This window comes from Hippoglossus hippoglossus, chromosome 13, assembly GCF_009819705.1.
Source record: "Hippoglossus hippoglossus isolate fHipHip1 chromosome 13, fHipHip1.pri, whole genome shotgun sequence".
NCBI classification, from domain to species: Eukaryota; Metazoa; Chordata; class Actinopteri; order Pleuronectiformes; family Pleuronectidae; genus Hippoglossus; species Hippoglossus hippoglossus.
Window position 1 is genome coordinate 20730315 of NC_047163.1, and position 20960 is coordinate 20751274.

Consider the following 20960-nt stretch of genomic DNA (forward strand, 5'->3'; position numbering starts at 1 on the left):
TTCAACACTGGTCACCACATATTGACTGATACTTTTCCTAAATTGTTAAAATCTTTCCTCATAGCTGCACCCATTCATTCATTCAGTTCCTTCTGACTCCACACGCTCTCTTTCTCGCTTGCACCAACACAAAGTCACACCCACAGACATTGTCATCAGACACATCTATAAACCCAATCTGGGTAAAAACAACTTAATTTCATTTTCGCGAACACGACTGACAGTCGGGTTAATTTGCACTACGTAGCGCGATCCGACCACAAATGGTCAGACATTCAAGACACATTTTAATGCCAGGTGTGAAAAGACGTACCTCATGTTGTCCACTTGTGATCAGATGACCAGGACTGAACAGGGCTACAGACACCCTCAGGTCCCCTTTAGGGACTTTTTAGCATCTTCCAGCTCAGTGTTCTGCAACTTGATTGTTTTGGTTCAGTGTCACAGCTCTCATCAGGGCTGCTTTGATCCACAGCAAGCAGCCGGTTCAGAGAAAACACTGTAGAATACGACTACATGACCAGGTCCACACAGCAGACAGTGAGAAACCCGCTGGTAAACTTAGTCTTGATTTACGTTTGTGCATTAAGTTGCTTACATTGTACACCTTCTCGAAAATGTAACTACACACTGGGGTTACATCAGCTGACATCAACCACCTTCTGATAATTGGACCAGCTGCTCAACATCACCACACTCAATATCCCATAATGACACAGGGAAAACACTTTTTTTTTTAAATTCAAAAAACATATCAAAAGTTAAAAATGGATTCTCTTATTTTCTGTGTATTCAGACCCTTTGCTGTATCTAGAACTAGACACTAACAACCCAGTGACTCCACCAAACAAAAAGGCTGGATATTGCAAAAACCCTGTACTACACTCAGTTACAATATTACAATAAATAACCCTTAAACATTAGCAGCAAACACTGGACATAAATTGTGAGGCAGTGTAATCCGAACAGAATAGTACAGTACGATGTGCATAGTCTCCGTGTGGCCTCTTACTGTTTATTTACACTGCACATTAGTGCAAGCACATGGTGATTAAGAGGGGTAATTGTAACACCAGGACACCAGAAATAGCCGTGACACTGTCTCTGAACAACAAAAGCAGCAGCAGCAGCAGCTGGTGAAACAACAGCAGATCTTAGGATTTAAAGCCGTTTGACTTTTCATTAGGAAGTTCCTCTCCTGCAGCAAACTGAGCACCACTCTTACATTTCTAAACAGGGGAAATACAGCTAATGAAATAAAAAAGCTAAGTCATTCAACTCAGCCAACCATGATATGCTTAAAGCGGCATTTTCCACATGATACAATGAAACACCTTCAACATTTATAAAATGACTCACTTCTCAGACAGGTGTCGATTCAACTCTATGGTCAAACCCCAAAATGTTCCATATTTAACAAGTACATTAGGAAATAATCATATGAATAAATAATGTACGATATAGAAATATGAACTTCTCTTAGGGACTAGTTTTACTTAATAGTCACAATGACAGCAGTGTCAGTGTCGCCCTCTCCTCTCAGTGCCTCTCTTCAGCTAGCCAGTTAGCTCCTGTTAGCTAGAACACCAACTGTATCTATTGTGAAGTAAAAGTATCGAGTTCAGGTCACCTTTTCTTTTTGCACCCTCAACGTGTTGTGGATTTCATTTAAATTTACATGTACTGCCCATACCTTAATAAGAAATCATAACAAAGTGAAAACATGTTTTCAGGATATTTTGCAAATTAAAAATCGCACATTGAAATCTCTCATTTAAAAAAGGTATTTAAAACTCAAACAGTATTAACCTGTGGTAAGTAGGTCTGTTTCACAGCAGTGACATGTCACAGTAAGAAAGGCACAGGTGTAATTGGACTGATTTGAAAAAACGTGGGAGACCACAGACATAACATATTTAAGAGATTTATTTTCTTATATTCTTCAGAACACATACACTGAACGACTTGGCCAGAACTTCAGGCCACACACTTTCCATTTGTAGGAAACAATTTCACACTGGCGATTCCAGAGATTTGAAATCTCAGAGAAACGCTCTAAATCTTCTTCTTCTGTTTTTTTATGGCGGTTGGCAAACAACTTTTAGGCCCACTACCGCCACCTTCTGAACTGGAGTGTGGAACACTCCTGACTACGTGACTTCAGAAGAAACACAAATATAGAAGAGGACCGACGTCGTGTGTTCGGTTTTGCAGCAAAAAAAAATAAACTATGGATGTAGTCATGTCTGAGTTGGAAATTTATTGTTGTTTTTAGTCACAGCTGTATACAAGTCCACAAGATCCAGTTGGTGAAACTTCCTGGTCAGCTCGCTCTCTCGCTGGGTTTCTGTCTGAGCCAATTATCGTAAATATCAAATATGTTTGATTCGATATCGGGGAGGCTCCAACTCAATCGGTAGCATTACGAATATTTTGTAAACCCCCCCACACTTCAGGATTATTTGGGCAGATAATGGGCACACAGTGACCTCCAGTCAGGAACACCCCTGCGATTGTCAGAACGGGCAAATTGGGTCTAAAATCGGCCAGATTATCCTCTAGTGTGCAGCTGCCTTTAGCTGCTTCCGTCTCAGGGTCCTGGGACGGTTTGTGCTGGCTCACTGTGTCACTCTGTCATGGATTACTGAGCCACAAATGGACAGCTGCAAGTTACAGGTGTGAATGTCCTCAGACGCGTTGAGGATTCATTGGAGATCTGATCACTCAGATCGCAGGCGTGGACGGGGACGTGTGGTCACATGTGGAGACGTGTGAACTGAGGTACTGGGAGCTTTCCACATGTGATCACCAGCTACTGATGTTAATACCAGGTCAGAACAGGGCTGAGCAGAGCCATTGTTTCTGTTTTTAGAAGTGCCTAGGTTTTCCTACTTTCACAACTCAAAATGTCTGTGATTGGCATGTGAACATGCACTCAGTATGCTATCATGTGTATCTGATGCACAACGAGGGCAGCTGTGCCTACCTGCTGAGAACTGTATAGCAGTTATCAGACATGACCTTCAGAGAATCTCCAGAGAACTTGGTCTGAATTCCTCTGGGTCCAGAGGTTTCATTTTACACATTCAACTGCGGAGATCACATGTTTTGTTAACAGCACATCGAAACCAGCATCGGCTCATAGAAACATCATCAACACCCCCACTTGCTTGTGGTGAATCCTGCGGAGAATCTCCTGCTGTGTTCTCCCATTATCTCCTCTGGACTTTCTGTGGACTTTATACTAGGGGGTCAGACAAAGAAAGTTGCCAGAAACTCCAGGGTTTCTCACGCGGTTATTGCGTTCACACATAAAGCCCCTGGGAGGGTAAAATCTTAATGGATGTTTTGAGAGGCCACCAATGTGGTGAGAAATAGAGAGGAAGAGAGAGAGAGGCTACATCCATACTATTAAATTCTAACTTCAAAACACATCAACACTGCTACGAAAACGTCTGGTGACCACACTACTCCAGAGTTTTGGAGCCACTAATACTGAAACGTTTGGAAATGCTGCTGGACCCGTATTAGTGCGAAAACTCCAAGGCTATGTTTTAGTGTAGACTGGCTCAAAACTGCTTGCTGATTCGGTCATGATGTAAACTTTGCTGATTTGTCAGGGTCCTATCACATGACCCTCTTCTGGAATAAAACAACCTGTATTAGTCTCCAATAGTAAAGAATGCAACATCGATATTCAATTACAAGCGTTGCTGACCCTGTTGTCTTTACTAACAGCTGCTGTGCAGTTAAATCCTACATTTAACAATGTTACTGCTTACATGTTTAGAAGACAAGCTATTATTCGAGCAAATCCTTCCTGTGCATGCCAAGTGAGAGCAAAAAAATGAAATAGGAGTAACTCTTAGCCCACAGTCTGTAAACAGCTATTAATATTTAAAACCTATTCCTGGTGGACGTTTGTAAATAACAATCATTAAAACTTATATTTTACTTATTTATTATTAAGGACAGTAAACAGGTATGATTTAAGATGTGTTGTATATAAACCATTGTTAAAATGTATGATGTGGAGAAACAAAGAAGTTTCAGTAGGCCTACATCATGTTTTGGGATATTTGACATGAGTTAGTGACACTGGTAAATGGCAAAACAGCAATATATAATATTCAATATATGATGAATACAAAGGCGTTCACTCAGATTTTAAACTGTGAAGAGAACGTGTGAAGCTAAGACACGGCTACATTTTCCTCATATGAGAGAGGCCTGTTACTGTGACAACCCTGCCTGTTTGTTTGCAGTGTGTCTTGGAAATAATCCACTGTAAAAAGCACAATGTAAATAAAGATCTTTCGCTGACTCATTTGTTTGTTCATTCATTCAACGTCTGTGTTGAGAATGGAAAATGCCGCTTTCGGTGGACTTTGTTATTCTTACCGGTGTTTTCTGAAGTAGTCTGCCTGCTGAGGATGTCCACTGTCTGTGCACTCAATGCAGCTCTTATTATATTTTGCCAGTCATTTTTTGCCATTATTTATCAAACAGTCAAGACGTGTCTGGGCTCTTTACCTGGCAGACCACAACCTCAGAGCCCATGTGTATTCATATAGTGCACAAGGGGGCCGGACTGATACAGACAAACAGGTTTCTTCTTCATAATTGTTTTAAAAGGAGAGGCTGGTGGTTGTCAACTTTACCAACAAATCAAATTGAAAATTGTTTATCATAACTATTTTAGTAGAAGCAACAATGAATATTATAAAATAGCATGCTGGGCTTAAACCAGTAGTCAGCTGTTTAACCAGAAGAGATCTAAATTCGTTTGCATGTAAAAAGGCGGAAGAATCTGAGTGTGTAGCTACACGCCCTGAGCCTACATGAATATTTACATTTGGGTTAATGACAATCTGTTTACCTTTCAAACAACCTCCGTTCTACATGTCACAGTTTCATTCTGACACTGGAATGAAACTAGACGTCAATTTCCTTCCCTTCAGATCTACACTGATCTCATACACGGCCTCTAAGGAGTCCGACTGACGGGAATCCATTGTAGCAGCGAAGAACTTCAAGAGAAAGCCTGTGTAACAAATTGTGTAACTAAGATATGGGACAGCCAAATACATCAATGAGATGCATCATGGGAATTGCGTGATCACGTGTCTTTGTAGTACCTTAGCTTATACCTTTTCAATTTGTCCATTGTTTTTCCTCATTTGTCTCCTTTGAGTCTCCAAACCAAATGAAAGTGCAATTCTAACTCTGTTGTCACCATTTAGCAAATGTATCAAGAAAAAATGTCTAATATTTAGTTAGTTCAAGGTTTTCAAGCGGGAGAAATTGCTAATTAGGTTTCTAATGGTTGGTCAGGTGTAGGGCTGGGTACGGAAATCGTACACGGCCAGTACCCCCCCCCCCCACAAAACACTGATTACTATGACTCATTTCGGTGCCTGAGCTTAATTAAATTATTGTATCTGGGTTAGGTTTTATTCTGATATTATTATGTGAATTAGTTTAGAGTTTTGCACTTCTTTATATTTAAGTTAAGTATACTCAGCTAATGTATTAAATTTCAACTTACAATTTGCCTTAGCAATACAAAAAAAAGAAGTAAGTCTTATCGATGACCGTCTTTTTGTGCTTTAAGAAAGAAGCATATGTTCTATTCTTTGATTTTCAGCTTAATCAATCATGGAAAAACAACATTCATTGGAGCTTAAAAATCCAAATGTGTTGTTTTTAATCATAACTTGCACTTTACAACTTGCTTTCTTAAATTTTGGTCATTCTGTCCATCAAAAACTATGCATCTCCAAAATAACAAACTTGTTATGAAAGAAGGAAGCCAGCCAGCTGCTCAGAGGTGTGACTCAGTGCATGTCGGAGATGATTCAGCAGAGCCGAGCTCCATGTCATGAAAACTGACATCTTCACACAAACTTTTCCTTTTGGTTTCAGCTCTTCGTCCTCTTGAGACAGAGGAGAGAGCACCCTCAGACCTGCTCACCTAGAGCATCAGCACCACCCTCCCCTCGGTGCTCCCCTCGACTGAGCGCGACTGCTCTATTGCGAAAACACGTCGTTTCATTTTGTCGTTCCCAGGCGGACACACGCACACCTGGAAGCACAGCACCTGACGCCTGTGCACGATCCCACAGGGTTGCTGGGAACTTCGGCCTCCATTTCCCCCTTCTCATTCTCACCCTGCTGCCTGTGTTCACCTAGGGAACCGCCACAGACAGGTTGCCATTAGGGGGACCTGGTGTGCGAGCTGCCGTTCATTTGAATGCATGTTTACTGAAGTGTAACGTTGTACAGCTACACTGGGAACACCAGGTGAACACACGAGACGCTTTGTCTGACACTGGCTTCGATGTTGTGAGGCTGGTGGAGACACTTAGATGTTCTCCCTCCACACAACACAGTGACAATAAGGTGCAAGAAATGATGGGACTTCAAAACAACAGTGGGGCTTGCATAATTTTCTTGAAGACATCCTTGCCAGCTCTATTGCACAACCCCTCGCTCCTGACGTGAACAGTGGTATCACCGGGATGCTTTACATTACCTGTCCGTACACCTTCGGCATGGCCGGGTCACCGGGGCTCCGGCGGCTTCGATGCTGCGGGTAGGTACCCGAGTCCGACCCGCCTTCAGAGGTACTACGGTCGGCCACGGGCAGCGCTGGCGCCGCGGCGCCACCTCCGCCTCCGTCTTGGGAATCCGCGTTAGCCTCTATCGTGAAAAAACCTGTGTTTTGAGGCAGCATGTAGCGCTGCTCCGGGTGGAGACGGAGGGTCGACGAATTTATCCCAGCGAGCCCGAGGACGAGCAGATACAGCGCACACCGAAGAGACGAGTGCATCCTGGCCGCCCGCGATATCGCCATGTTTGTGTACGTTTGGTGTTGGATTAGCAGAGAGAGCTCCTTCTACAGGCTGCTGCTGCATTCACACACCGTGGGGGAATCAGACAGGACGAGCCTCCCCCTCTCCAACACACTCTGACAACGGCAGTCCGCATGCCCCCCCCCCCCCTCTGCTCCACACACTTCTGTCTTTTATTAAGAGACTCCAGTTCAAAGGCAACACACACACACACACTGACTACAAAAGAGAAACAACACAATGTAAAAACGAGAGAAAAAAAGAGACCCTTTCAAACGTTGCACACAGAGGGACAAAACACAATATGTCAACCTATAAATAAGACACATGCCAACAAATACATCTATGTATCACCAGCCCCAACAACATGAATAGATTATAAGCAATGAAAAAGACATACAGTTATTTGAAATTATCACACAGTGAATAATCAATTAATCAATACATTTTTATTTGAATAGCCCATATTCACAAATCCCAATTTGTCTCATAGGGCTTAACAAGGTGCGGCATCCTCTGTTCTTAACCCTCAACAAGAGTAAGGAAAAACTATCAAAAACCCTATTAACGGGGGGGGGGGGGGGTATTTATACATAAGAGTATACTAAATAATGTCTGATAGAGATGAGCAGCAATGACAATTGAAATGGAGGAGTTATTGTTGGTAATGGTGGAGTATGTGAGTAGATGTATTATATCAATCAATCTTGTTGTCATCATAGTCCATGTTCAGCTGCCACCACAATCACGATCCACCACCACTATCCAAACTCAGCTCCCAACATGACCGTCAACACCCCAATAATACATTCTAATTCTGGGATTTGTGAATATGCTAAAATGGCCCCACCACTGCTCCCTGTCTTCCCACCCTCACAGCGCCACCTGCAGTTGAGACACCTTTTCCAGCTGCTGAGCCCCACCCACAAAATGACAGGATTGGTTTCTTAGGTTTGTGACATCACAGACACTGCCACACTGTCTAAATCAGTTTTTTTGCCATTCGTTTACTGCAGTGTTAAGATGGAAATAAACAACCATGGTGCACACTACTTATTTTGCTCAAATATATTTTATTAACCCACTTCTCACACAATGTCAGGATTGGCTCAAGCCCCCCTGCAACCCTCAAAGGATAAACTGTATGGATGATGGATGTATCACCTGTGCCTTTCATGCTATGACGGGTCAAAATGTCATGTCTGTCATTTGGGGTCATGCTGAGGTTGTGTTTACTGGACTCAAGTCTATATTTTACCTCTCTATTATTGATGTGGATCTTCAGCATCCTTAATCAACAGTCATCCACATTCACAATCAATATTTGGTTCATCATCAAGTTTTTGACCTTGTAATTTCTCATTTTTTAAACTACACAGCATTTTTTATTTGGATTATTTATCATTATAAGTTAAATTTACTCTGTGGTTTATACTAACCCCTAACCCAGGAAGCAGTATTGATCTGCAGTTAAACCCACCACCTTATTGCTGTCTACTCAGGTCTAATCCTCCTTTGTATTGTGTAGCTGCGACAGTTCAATGAAATAATAGCCACGTAACATACATGTCTTTTGAAGATATATTTTTTATCTCGCTACGTTTTCCTCATCCGTGAAAATCTAAATAAAATAAAAGAACAAAGGTTTCAAATATACATCTCTCCATAGTTTTCTGAAAGTCCCTTAAGCTGATATCTGTAGATAAACATGTCAGCACAACAGAAATGGGCCAAAATTAAATATCATGTCCAAAAATATCCATAATGTCAATACAGTCACTTAAACAAGTACTTCACACAAACAATGAAATACAGTCACAGTGTGCGCCTCTTGAACCATGTGCAGAATGTAATTATTCTCTCTGTGTCCATGTTAGCTATATTCCATATTGCAAACGTATATATAACCTCTGACTATGGTCATGTGACTACTTACAATACACATGAAGTGAACCTCATTTTAACAGCATTAGATTTTTAACCAATATTCCATTAACATGGTATACAATTAACACATTTTTATCTTTGGTAACACTTCTGTATTAATTACATTTTATATCCTTTTTAATGCCAGTATGAACTCAAATGCTTATGTAATTATGATGTGAAATATACAAAATGAATTATTTCATGAACTTGTCTCAGACAGTTACATATTTATTTACTCCCCTAAGACTGTGGGGGTTAATGACACTGCCAACCCACAACATTCACTCTGTGCTACCCTCATTAAAAGAGACCGTTTTCATTTGTATATTAACAACATCAAAAGGTGAGTGTGTGTAACGAGTCGTTCTGTAATCTAATCAATCAGAGACATGTATTCATCGGTCAATAGAGATAGTTTACCTGCTCTTGTAGAAGGCCTGAATTTACGAGAGGCCTTGAATGCAGCACGGCCGTTGCTTGGTGCGCGCTCCAGGATCGATAATCACTTCTGATTATCTGTGATTGTTCACATTCTAATAATTAATCAATATTTGTTGAGGCGAATGAGTATATGACATTTAAACTCCGTCACACGGACCTAAGTCTTGTAAGTAGACGTCATTTACCGTTTGTTTGGTCAGTTCTGTTTGTACTGTGGCAGGTAATTTAGAGGTTAGCATACCTGCTAACTTAGCATTCAACTTTCTGACTTGCTGCTAGCTTTATGTTTGCTAGTTAGCCCATTTCACAGGGGAAAACACACTCTAATGGTGGACCAACCAGCTGGATGTGGGTAAAGTCAGTTTGGTAACAGCTTGTTTATGTGTTAGACACCAAAACACCAGCAGTTATATTATTTACACACAGTTGTAACACTAAGACAAAAACAAACCAAACGTTAAACCAGCTGGTTTTACTTAACATAGGCAAGAGAGAAATATTATCTTGTACCATAATGTGAGCCAACAGCCACATGTGAGTCAATATGCAAGTAACCCTCCACCATGAAGTGTCTGACCAAGAGGCTGGTATTAAGAAACATAGCCAGGTCACAGTCAGCCAATGTTTCCATAACAATCAGTAACCAGATCAACAGTTGGAACAGCGGTAGTTGCTGCTAATTACTCGTTCTGTGGACGAAACATTATTGGAACATTTGTACACACCCATGCACTATTTACTCCACATGCACTGTAAATATTTACTGCAGTTTTTCTCACCTGCGCCTTGTATCCTCACAGCGTGCTTCGCCTGTGTTTTTCTTTAGCTCATATCCATTGTTTTGTATCTGTTATTTGTTGTGTGTTAGCTCTTACTGGTTGTTTGCTTGTGTATATGTGTGTTTTCGCTGGTCGTCTGAGAGAAGCAGCGTTTGATTCCATCTATGTCCTGGACATATGGAAGAAATGACAGTAAAGTTGATTTCAGACTCTGAGTAACCAGATCAACAGTCACAAACGCGAAAGCAGGGCAATAACAACAGTGTGTCCTCCCGACCATGATCTGGGCCCCTTTGTCTCCTAATGGTTTGTAACAAACTGGTGTTTTGGTAGTCAACAGAGTGAGAGGGATCATCAGATTAAAATTCAAAATACAATAAGAAACATTGTTAGTCAGTGGAACACATGGTTTAATATGATCCTGCTTTGAAGTATTACTTTTGACACTAGCCAGTTTTTACAAATATTCAAAATGTGCTGCATAGGCTTATTGTGTGCCAACTACTGTATATTGTAACACTCTTTGATGTTACTGAGACACTAACAGATGGTTGTCATGTCTAATTTAGTGCTTTATTTGCAATAGCATAACAACACAATGGAAGAAACAACACCAGTGGCAGCAAAACCGATTGCACCAGCATTTAACAAGAGGGCAATAAAAGACAGCAAAGGCCCCAAACAGACAACACCCCAAGAGGTAAGAGTATCAGCTGATAAAGAGAAAAATATTTGATTCATTTCAGATTTTATGTCTGCATATGTTGTGGAAGAAAGAAATGATCACAGCAGTTAATGAGTTACCCATAAGTTGATGAGATGCTGAATGGGATCCAAAAGAAAATTACCTGCTGAATGTAATAAGAAAATAAAACAGAGAACAATTAATGGATAGAGTAATGCAAAGTATTTATACTGCTACTTTTGTGACTGATTATACAGACAGACAGAAACAGATAGACAGAAACAGACATACAGATAGATAGATAGATAGATAGATAGATAGATAGATAGATAGATAGATAGATATTGTTTCAGTGCAACTAATCTCTTCTTTACAATAGATGGCACGTACACCTGAAAATCGAGACAAATCTCCACCAAAAAAGAAACGACCTCGCTGTAGACTCCCCACTTTAGAGTCAGCAGATTTTTTTGAGGCTACAACTGCAGGTATGTGCAACGTCATTCAGTCACTATGTTTCCAAAACAAATGAAAGAAGCATCAAACTGCTTTCTCACTGCTACTGATACAAGCAACAGGTCACAGGAAGTTAAAAGGGAGTGATCCACAAACTCATGTTGCCTATGAGAGGTGTGAAGCAAGTATAGTGAACTTAAAATTGTTGCTGACATGTGTTTGTGGCTCTTCACTGAGCTGATTGAAGTATTCAGAATCATATTGTCAAGCCATCATATTTGGCCGGGGGGGTGTATTTTTGAACTGCTGACCAGTGACCACACCTAGTTATTGTCAACTCACATGAATAAAATATTGACAAAAATGTATAATGATCATTTAATGAAGTGGAATGAAATGGCAATTCATTGTCAAGTTGAGATGTTTTTATGAATTTTTCAGCATTTCTCCTTGCAGGTGCAGGTAAAGAGATCAGCATGCTGCTTTCACAATTTTCTGAGGTGTTACGGTAGGTCATAATCTAACAAGTTAATCTGAATTCCTTCTGTTGTCTACTAATAAACCATAAATATTCATTATGCTTCCTTATGAGCTCTTCATCTGAAAACTGCTGACAGTGAAACATTGAATAAGTGAAGGAAAACACATAAATATTCTGGTGAGATGCTGATTCGTATTTAGGAATAAAGTCAAGGAGATGAAAGCTGCATAGTAATAACTCAAATTCAATCTTTCTATTTGAAATTCTGTGCTGTAGATAAAGGTTTCAGCACTTCTTGTTGAGGACAGAATGCTGTGGTGAATAAAGTGGAAGTCTAATTCTAACAACGTCTGTGATCCCCTGACCTTTCACTGCCACAACACAAACAAGTCATATTTCTCACTTGCTAGAATAACAACCACAGTTTCATTTGGCCTGCACTTTGAAATCAATGCTAATAAACTTTACTATATTGCCATGGTCTGCAACAGCCGGCCCTCCGGCCAAAACTGGCCAATCTCTGTCATGGCAGCAACATTCATAGAATTTCTTCCTCTCTAGCGATTTGTCTACAAAGTAAAGGCACACTGTTATTTTTATTTTATTTTGCAAAAACTCAATAAAATTGGACAACACGTCTATTATTCTTGCTACTATCCAGAAATGAAGCCAAAATATCACTTGTACGAGTGATGGCCATTTTGCTAATTTGGAGCCAGGGTTCTGCAGTTAAGATCCCGCTAAAACAAATGGGTGCTTGCATCTGTAGTATGGTTAAGGTGTCAGGGAGTTACTCACTGCACAACACTAGCCCCTGGTTTCCGTAACATCTGCATTTACCAACTGTCTTACGTCAGACATTTTTGTAAATTGATGAAAAAAGACAGGAAAGATTTTGTCATTACTTGCAAGCCTTTTCCTTAATGCTGCACAAAACCTTGACACCGGCTCACAACTGTGGCTCTGTTTATTTCTGACAGCACAATACAATTTGATGACCCTCAATCACTTCAGTGAACATTCTGTAACAGTCTGTCACTAATTCCAGGAGCAGTTTTTAAACTAATTCCTTGAATTAGCCTTTGTTGATGTTCTGACCAGCCATTTAAGGGTTAAGAAAAAAATTGCTTACTTACTGACCCCTGCTGTAGAATACATGGTGTAAAAGCCATGACAGTAGTCACTAGGAATTTATTTTTGTGGTAATATTATGATAATCCTTATGGCCTGGTATTGGTATTTGTTATTGTTTTTTTTAGATGATTTATTATTGTGATCACAGTGGGGGAATATGGGTGGTAACTCATAGTTAACAAAAGCACCAGCTCACCTGTGTGGTTTGCTGAGAGAGGTTGAGTTTTGTTGACCGCATTTCGTTGATTGCTGTGATTATCTGGATCTCGGCGAATCTCTTTGCGAGCAGATCGGACAAAGTAATCAGGATCGACCTCTATTCCCAGAGGTCGCTACACATGGTTTAGTCACTGAATTTGGTGCAAGATTAGTTTCTTCCTGTACTTCATCGGTGAACTGATCACAAGCTCTGTAACAGTGATCTCCGGCTTTGTCATTACACAGTGGGAGCACTCGCACTTCTGAACGACCTCTGTTAGATTGCTATTTTTAATAATGTTACCCAAACCATTTTAATTGAGTTTAAGTACTTGCTTTTTCTAACTATTACATTTACAGTGTAACCCAAATTTATTGTCACTGTTTATGCTTTTTTCCAGTGAGAGAGCTACAGCAGATACTGCACAGATGAAAAAGCTGCAGGGTATTTTGACCGAAGCTCGAAACCTGGAGTCCCATCTGAAAGAGAAGAAAACCCATCTGAGGCTAACTTTAGCTCTGATCTCTGATAAACTGCAGGGTTAATCACAGAGCTGTCAGCTACATGTTACCAGTCTATTTTACTGAGGAATAGTTTTCTTTTGTGTATAGTTGTGTCCTGTACATGTGCCCTCTGCAGTTCATATGTTGTATGTATGTCTTATTATAAATGCTCAACTATACATTCAGTGTGCCGTGCTACATACAGTCTAGCATTACTTTAATAATAAACTAATATATATGTTTTCTGTTAGGAGTTTATTGAGTCATGAGTTAAAATAGAAACTCATTTTGAATAGAAATGTATTTATTCTCTCTAATCTCAACACAAATGATCTCAATGTCACTATTTATTTATTCTTCACACAAAACTTACATTTTGTGATGTATAGTATAATGCCATTCTGTTTTATAGAGTACTAAAGTTCAGTATTCACAGTGTGTTTATTACTGTTAATAAAGAGGAGTGCCTAACATTTTTTATATATTGTCATCATTGATTGAGAGAAAAGCCCTCTCCACCAAACACACATACACCAAATAGAAAAGGAAAAAGGGAACAATGCAAGAACAGAGGCACAGAGTCTCTATTGACATGAACACTTTCTAATTATGTAAACTGTATTCATGTACAATGGTTGGCCAGCAGAGGGGGCAAGTGTGCCAAAGACCTTGTTGACTCAGCCTCATAAATCGAAATCAACAACTAATTCTAGAGTTAGTGCTTATTTTGGAAAACTTTGATTAAATATCAATGTCTACCATCAAGAAGTAAAGATTGGTTGCAAGGATGAGACAAATGCATATAAGATGTTAAAGTGGAGATTTTTATTGAGATGGTTTTAACAGTCTTATGTTTTAGGAAATGTAAAAGCCATTACTATTCCATTCATTACTCTGACATGTGGCACTTGACTTGACGTTTGTGCTTCCTTATCAGTTTCTTATTCTTACAAAATGGAATGACAAGAGTCTGTGGTGACCGTGAACTGAACCTGAACATTTGTAGACTGGCAGAAATACAAAAAAACTGTGTTAAAGTAATAAAGTTTTTTAATACTTTTAGTATACATTTTAATTTTATATACATAACATTTTCAATAATCCCAACGTATGAATTATTGAAATATACCAAAAATGCATAGATAAGCACGACATCCTAAAGATCAAGACAAGCCTATGAGCAGTGTGAAGGCTGCAGTGGTAAGGTAAGTGTTACTTATTGATATTCCTATGTACTCTGTGCTAAACATGAATTATGCATTATCACTGCAAGTTTCAGACAGTTGTTGTTAGGGCAGCAGGACAACAAGATTTTGTGCTGCTGTTGTGTGATATAGAATGAGCAATATCATCTTCTGACCCAAGGTAAAGTCAAGAACAGATCAAAACTGAAAACGCTGCTACACATTCTCCCATAACTCATGTCTGTTCTGCCCAGAACTTGGAACTTGGAACTTGCCTCTTAATATCCATCAAATTGAAATCTGTTCAACTGTTGCCTCCAAACCAATGCACCTCTTTCGAGTTCAACTTGGGCAGGGTCAAACAAACTATTGATCACTCTTGTTTCTTCCATTCTTGTTAAGGCTATTGAAAGGATACTTTTCAAACTGGTCTCAGAATTTCTCTAACTTTGATCCAAATCAAGGATGTCAGAGTGGTTACTCCACTGAGATGGCTCTACTATCTGTGATAGACTTCCACAGGGCAGCTAGAGCTGCAGCTCAGCCCTTGACTCAGTATACTGCCCAGCTTTTTGCACAGGCCATGGTTATCTCTCACCTCAACTACTGCAGTACCCTTCTGGTGTGACTCACGTCTTGCACAGTGAAACTCGCACAGATGGTCCAGAATCCTGTGGCGTGTCAGGTCTTCAATCAGCCTAATAGGGCACATGTCACTCCACTGCTCATCGATCTCCACTGGATACCCACGGCTGCCAATGTCACTAATGCTTGTCTAAGCTTGTCTAATGAGCAGCATTTGAAGTTAGTGCTTGCAATAAGGTTTTACCGTTGTGAAGCACTACTGTTGTCCCTCTTTTGGAAGTCGCTCTGCATGAAAGCATTAGCCAAAACGGTAAATGTGAAAGTAAATGTGACATGGTGCAACATAAATAGAACAGCTTCATATAATTGCTGTTATAGCTTTTCATTTTTGATAACAACACAAGGAAACTGCATCCATACATGCGTAAATTTGCATGTACAAAGATATAAACGAAGCATTAAAGGACAATATTTACATTGTATACAATCAATTGCCATCAATTCTATTCATGTGAGCTTGGAAGAGCATTTAGCGTTTATTTCCTCCCCACATGTCTATGCTGTGGCATTGAATGTTCCATGGAAACCATAGGGAATGTTGACAGGCACCCCAGCTCGGCCCAGCTCCTCAAATGTCCTGGCATCCAAAACCAGGAGGAATGTGCTATTCTCCTACAAGACAAAGGCAAAAGATAGGTTAAGATTTATTTAAGTTGAAGATTTCCAGAAATCAGTTGTGTGCATTTAAAATGATTTTTCTACTTGATATATTTAAGTACCAGTTTGGGCTTCTGTAAATCGAGAGATACACTTCTTGTAAACATAGATATGGTACACTCTCCTTGGTTCTGCTATTGTATACCCCTATCCCACCTAAAAAAAAAAACTCTGATTGTATGATTGTACTGAGTCATCATTAAGCTGGGAGGAAACAAGGGAGCTTAGTCTAGACCCCTTTATAATTGTGACTGTGGAATTCTATTGTTTGAGGTACAAAGAAAATGATCGCTTTGTCCAAAATCTTTCATTCAACCTGACTGACCTTGTTCGGGGTGATGACAACAGACAAGATGACACCGTCATCCTCCTCCGTGGCATCAGGGGAGGGTACGAAGATTGGCTCAGATGGATAAAGACCAGGTTGTTCCCACACCTGTCAGAAAATCAGGACTCATTAGTCTTGCAGTTTGGCTGTTAGCATATTTTACTTTTCTTTTAGAGTCTTGAAATTTTAAGCCATCTTATTGATCATTTATCTCCCTTTTATTTTGGTATATTGTATTTGCTGACATACTACAGTATAATTCTAACTGTATCATATAGTCTGCATACAGGTAAGAGTATATGTATCACAGCCAGTCTCTTACAGTTGGTAACATCTGAGGGACTCACCTTCATGTGTTTTCCGTGGAGGTCCATCTTGATTAGTGAGTCTCCTACTAGGTGTCTGAAGCCGCAGCCATAGAAGTAGCGGTAGGGCTGAGTGTTGTACTTGCCGTAGTTGATCTGTGGGAACTCCATACCACCATATTGGTCAAGATCGTCCCCGTGCAGGTCCTCATGGGTACAGAACACCTGCACCAAGAAGAAAAAGCAGTGTGGGTACGAGGGGACTAATTTTCAAGTTGTTATTGTCAAGATTTGAGGCTTGGCTGGTTTACTGGTTACTGTGGTAATATTATAAATATAACAAATATTAGATGTGGAGTTTGCAGTATTACTACAGCATTTGTGCATCCATAGTGCTGGCCATGTTTTCAATGAGTTTGAATATGTGATACTGTGGAAAGCTTTATGCAGCATACTATATGTACAAGGCCATAAATTCGTAAACCTGTATGTTTGCAAGACTTCATATCCTTTGTGTAAGTGATACCATTTTATCAACCAACCGTCTTAAGATACCGAGTGTTCTTTTGTGTTATCAGTAGGTATTGGCATATCTTACTTTTTTCCTACACATCTATCAAAGACACGCTTGACCTAGAAATGATAAACTGTGTGTTGATAAGTGTAGATCCTGTAGCCTACCTTTTTCTTGTTAGTTCTTATAGAAGTGGCTGTAGTGTTGGGCCGGTTCAAGTTCTGGTGATAGGGTGTATCATGGTCGACATTGAGAGGCAGCACGAAACGCCGTGGGAACGATCTACATAAGGTGTTATACACCTGGTGAGGAGATAAGAATCTTTTCAGCAAACCAACTAACAGACCAAAAACTAACCATGAACACAACATTTACATTACACATCGTCTGGAAAAGTCACGGAAGCATTGAAGGTACAGCTTGTTGACTGTGGCATTTTACCTCATCAAGAGCTTCTCCAGACTTTCGTAGATTCTGGATGTTGTAATTAGAGATTGCCTCTCCATCATCTGAAGCACACATATCGACGATCAAGAAGCCGTCCTCCTCGTATGCGTTGATCTGGTGGAAGGTTGACAACGGCTTGGCAAGATACTTGACAGAGCTCACCTGGAAGAGACGGATGAAAGCAACCCACTTTTGGTTGATGTACATTACAAGAGACTGCATTTTAGAGGGGTGGGTTAGAGACTTACCTTCCCTGTCTTCTTGTCAATCAAGTGGAAAACTGTGTTGAGAGATGGGTCCCAGTACACGCCATCACTGATGCTCTTTCCTCTCAGCTTGCCTGTTACAATCGTTAACAGGTCCATCTTGATGGGCTGCTCAATGAACACCACGTAGTTCTCAGACATTGCTGTGATGGATTAAAAAGATTTATATTAGTCTCTACTATTCAAAATTCTGAATGCATGATTCAGAATCGACAGATCAACCCACAGTTGAGAAAATACCTTCCCCTGATACCAGGGCTCTCTCTCTCTATATATCTCTCTCAAAATGTATACCGAGCTGCACAGAACTCACATGGATCGTTTAAGAACTTAAGCAATTGATAAGTAGATCGAGTAATATACAATTAAGTTAAGTAATCATTAGCCATTTATCCCCCCAAAAATAATAAAAAATTGCCAGTTTCTCAGTGTCCGGCCTATCGATGTGATGATTTGCCTCTTTTCTTTTTCATACATCATGTAAACTGAGTATCTTTGGGTTTTGGAATTGAAGAAAAGGAATCTGCACATTCATCAATAATGAAACCAATTGCTAGTTGCAGTACCAAGATCATTCTTAGGTAAGTTAGCCAGGGATTGCTGTGACATTAGAAACTGAGCTGACAACCTGTGACTGAATGTTGGATATCTGAAACTCTGAATTTAATCACATTAAACAGGCAGATTTGTAGAATACACAAATAGTGAATCTTGCTCCTTTAAATTAATGTACAGTCAAAGCTCAAGTAATGAAGACTCTGGTTTTACTCACCAAAGCTGTGGTAGTAGGAGGGTTTACTCTTGTCAACAGGGGCAATAGTGCACAGCACTGTGGCTCCCTCCAGGGTTTCATCTTCTGTTTCTTTAGTTGGAGGCACCCGGATGATGTTGTAGTGCGCTCCTGTCAACACAGATAATATATGAAGTTTCTTTCTAAAGGTCTCCACAGACACAGGGAGCTGTAGTATTGTTCTGCACCCTCGTCTCTCACTGCACAGGTTCCAATGATGCCATGTGAACACACTGAGTGATGTTTCCTAAAATACCTTTAGCGGAGTACGAATTCCCCATGTTGTATGTTGTCCCATCGGGCTCAGTGTGAGGGTGGGCTGTCGCTCCATTCACAGCAATGAATTTGCTCCAGTTCACCTAACAGGAACACATTCATGAATGTTAAGATAGATCTAACTCAATTTAGATAAGATATCTATATCATATAATGAGTGACAGTAGCCTGCAACCCTGCAATAAACTCAGTTATATTGTCAATAAAACAGTTAGCTGTCAGAGATATGCCTCTGGAAATCATTCATACACAGTCATGCGGTACAAGTACATTAACCTTGGTGTTACCTTTTTGGTTGTCTGTAGTGTCTCAGGATCCACCCTGTGCATGATATTGGTTTCCGTGCTGACATAATAATCTCCTTTGTAGGTCACAAAGCTCACATTGGCATTATCTGAGGGCTCTAGAGAAGAGGAGCAAGGTGTCAACGTTAATAACACAGCACAACCTCAACAACAACAACTCACTGTACAATCATGTATTTTACATGACTCTATGTATGTGGGAGTAAAGTCTCTTCACAGTCACGTCTTATTACATCTAACTGCATCAAAATATTTGTGTTCATGCATCTCAGTAAGAAACTCACTTGGCAACTCAAATCTTGACAGGAAGCGTTGGAAGAAGTTTTTGCAGGGGTCCGGCATGGTGACCGTCCCAAACTCAGACACTACAATGCGGTTGCACTCCTTGTTGGCTTGGTAACTGTCACTGGACAGGAAGCGGCTTTTGTAAGTCACCTGACCGTGAGATATTTTGAACTGGTGCAGTAGAGCCATACCATCAAACCAGTGGTTGAACCTGATGAGAATGGAGGGAACAGGAGAAATGAGGCAGCTGTGTGAGGTAGTGGCTGCACTGGATCACAAGTCAAGGCAATTATATTTATATCCCCCAACATCCCAAATGAGAAATTCTATTCTCACATCCCCCAAATGTATACATTTGGACTCACTTCTGGTTTCCGATCTCGAACTTCCCAGGCCCATTTCTCAGGAAGCTCCCATTGATCCATTCTGGGATTTTGCCGATGATGTCGGTGTTGATGGGATCAGGGGTGTCCGCAACCGAGCTCACGATCTTCTCAATGCACGGCAGCCCCTGCACGTCTGTGAAGTGGTTGATTTTCTGCCGAGACTTGGATTTCTTGAGTGCTACAGAGGAAAAGTTCAAGTGCAAACCACAGTCAAATTTTCCTCATATACAGCAAAGGGCACAATTATCAAATATTTGGTATTACATTAAGTTGTAAAAGCTGCTGGTACAATCAAATCTTTACCTGGGCAGTTGTTCTGTTGATGTGTGATGGAGTTCATGGCTGTAGCTTTGTATCTTGAGTATGTAGCGGAGTTGGAAGACCTGCACACACACTCCTCCTGTAGCGCTGATGTTTCTCCCAGACTGGCACTTTGCTTTATATTGTCCTACTTTCTGTTACGCCCCCCTGCAAACAGTCAGATAAAGCAGACCGTGATTTCATACTTATGTAAGGGCTTCAAAAATAGTACTTTGTCATCACAAGATAATACAAGTGGTACAGTAACTTATTGAGAGATAATCACTTCATTGAACCGTGAAGTAGAAAAAACCACCGCGGCTGTATTTATAGTTCATTTCAAGTAGTTATTTTGTCCTCATAGTTATCTCATTGTCATGGTAAATAATGCAGGCAGACTTGTGGAGATGGGGAAGGTAGATAAACTAGGATAAGTTGCTTGGAGGGAATCGAACACACCATCTGCCTGTTTTTCTTATTGCATTTTCTATTTCTGGAATATTTCGGAATTTTTTTCTACTTTTAAATATATCTCAAACATTAGCAATATACCCAATAGCTGCGTGTCAAACCGTATAATTCCCGGTGCATGAACATTTTTATTAACTTTGTGGGGGAATTGCTTTTTGAACAATGCACAACGGAAATTTAAATTTAAAGATTGCGAGCAAATTTATGCTAGATGTTATTATATCTGGAATTATTTGAAATACTGTTACTTTGACTTTCCTCTGCAGTTTAAGAGGCTATCACTGACTGTTTTGTGTTTTTTTTGTTTTTGTTTGTGTTGTTTCATCAAGTCATATGAATG

The 20960-nt window shown here is 40.2% G+C and overlaps 2 protein-coding genes across 3 annotated transcripts in view; both read right to left on the minus strand.

Annotated features, from left to right (window-relative positions):
- Nucleotides 1-7003, minus strand: part of sorl1 (sortilin-related receptor, L(DLR class) A repeats containing) — a 77031-nt gene extending 70028 nt beyond the window's left edge. The window contains exon 1 of one of the 2 annotated variants that reach the window (XM_034604157.1): nucleotides 6536-7003. In XM_034604157.1, coding sequence (XP_034460048.1) covers nucleotides 6536-6856 — 321 coding nt within the window. In that variant the 5' untranslated portion in view covers nucleotides 6857-7003. The remainder of the gene's footprint in view (nucleotides 1-6535) is intronic. The other variant, XM_034604156.1, reaches the window with a different exon arrangement.
- Nucleotides 7004-15282: 8279 nt separating this feature from the next.
- On the minus strand, nucleotides 15283-20336 carry bco2b (beta-carotene oxygenase 2b). The gene is made up of 12 exons (XM_034604789.1): nucleotides 20153-20336; nucleotides 19829-20027; nucleotides 19463-19674; nucleotides 19161-19276; nucleotides 18854-18956; nucleotides 18580-18708; nucleotides 17790-17950; nucleotides 17536-17703; nucleotides 17262-17396; nucleotides 16623-16805; nucleotides 16273-16383; nucleotides 15283-15902 (listed from the first exon to the last, which is right to left on the minus strand). The coding sequence occupies exons 1-12, from the start codon at nucleotides 20187-20189 to the stop codon at nucleotides 15786-15788; spliced, it is 1671 nt and encodes a 556-aa protein (XP_034460680.1). The 5' UTR covers nucleotides 20190-20336; the 3' UTR covers nucleotides 15283-15785.
- Nucleotides 20337-20960: the final 624 nt, after the last annotated feature.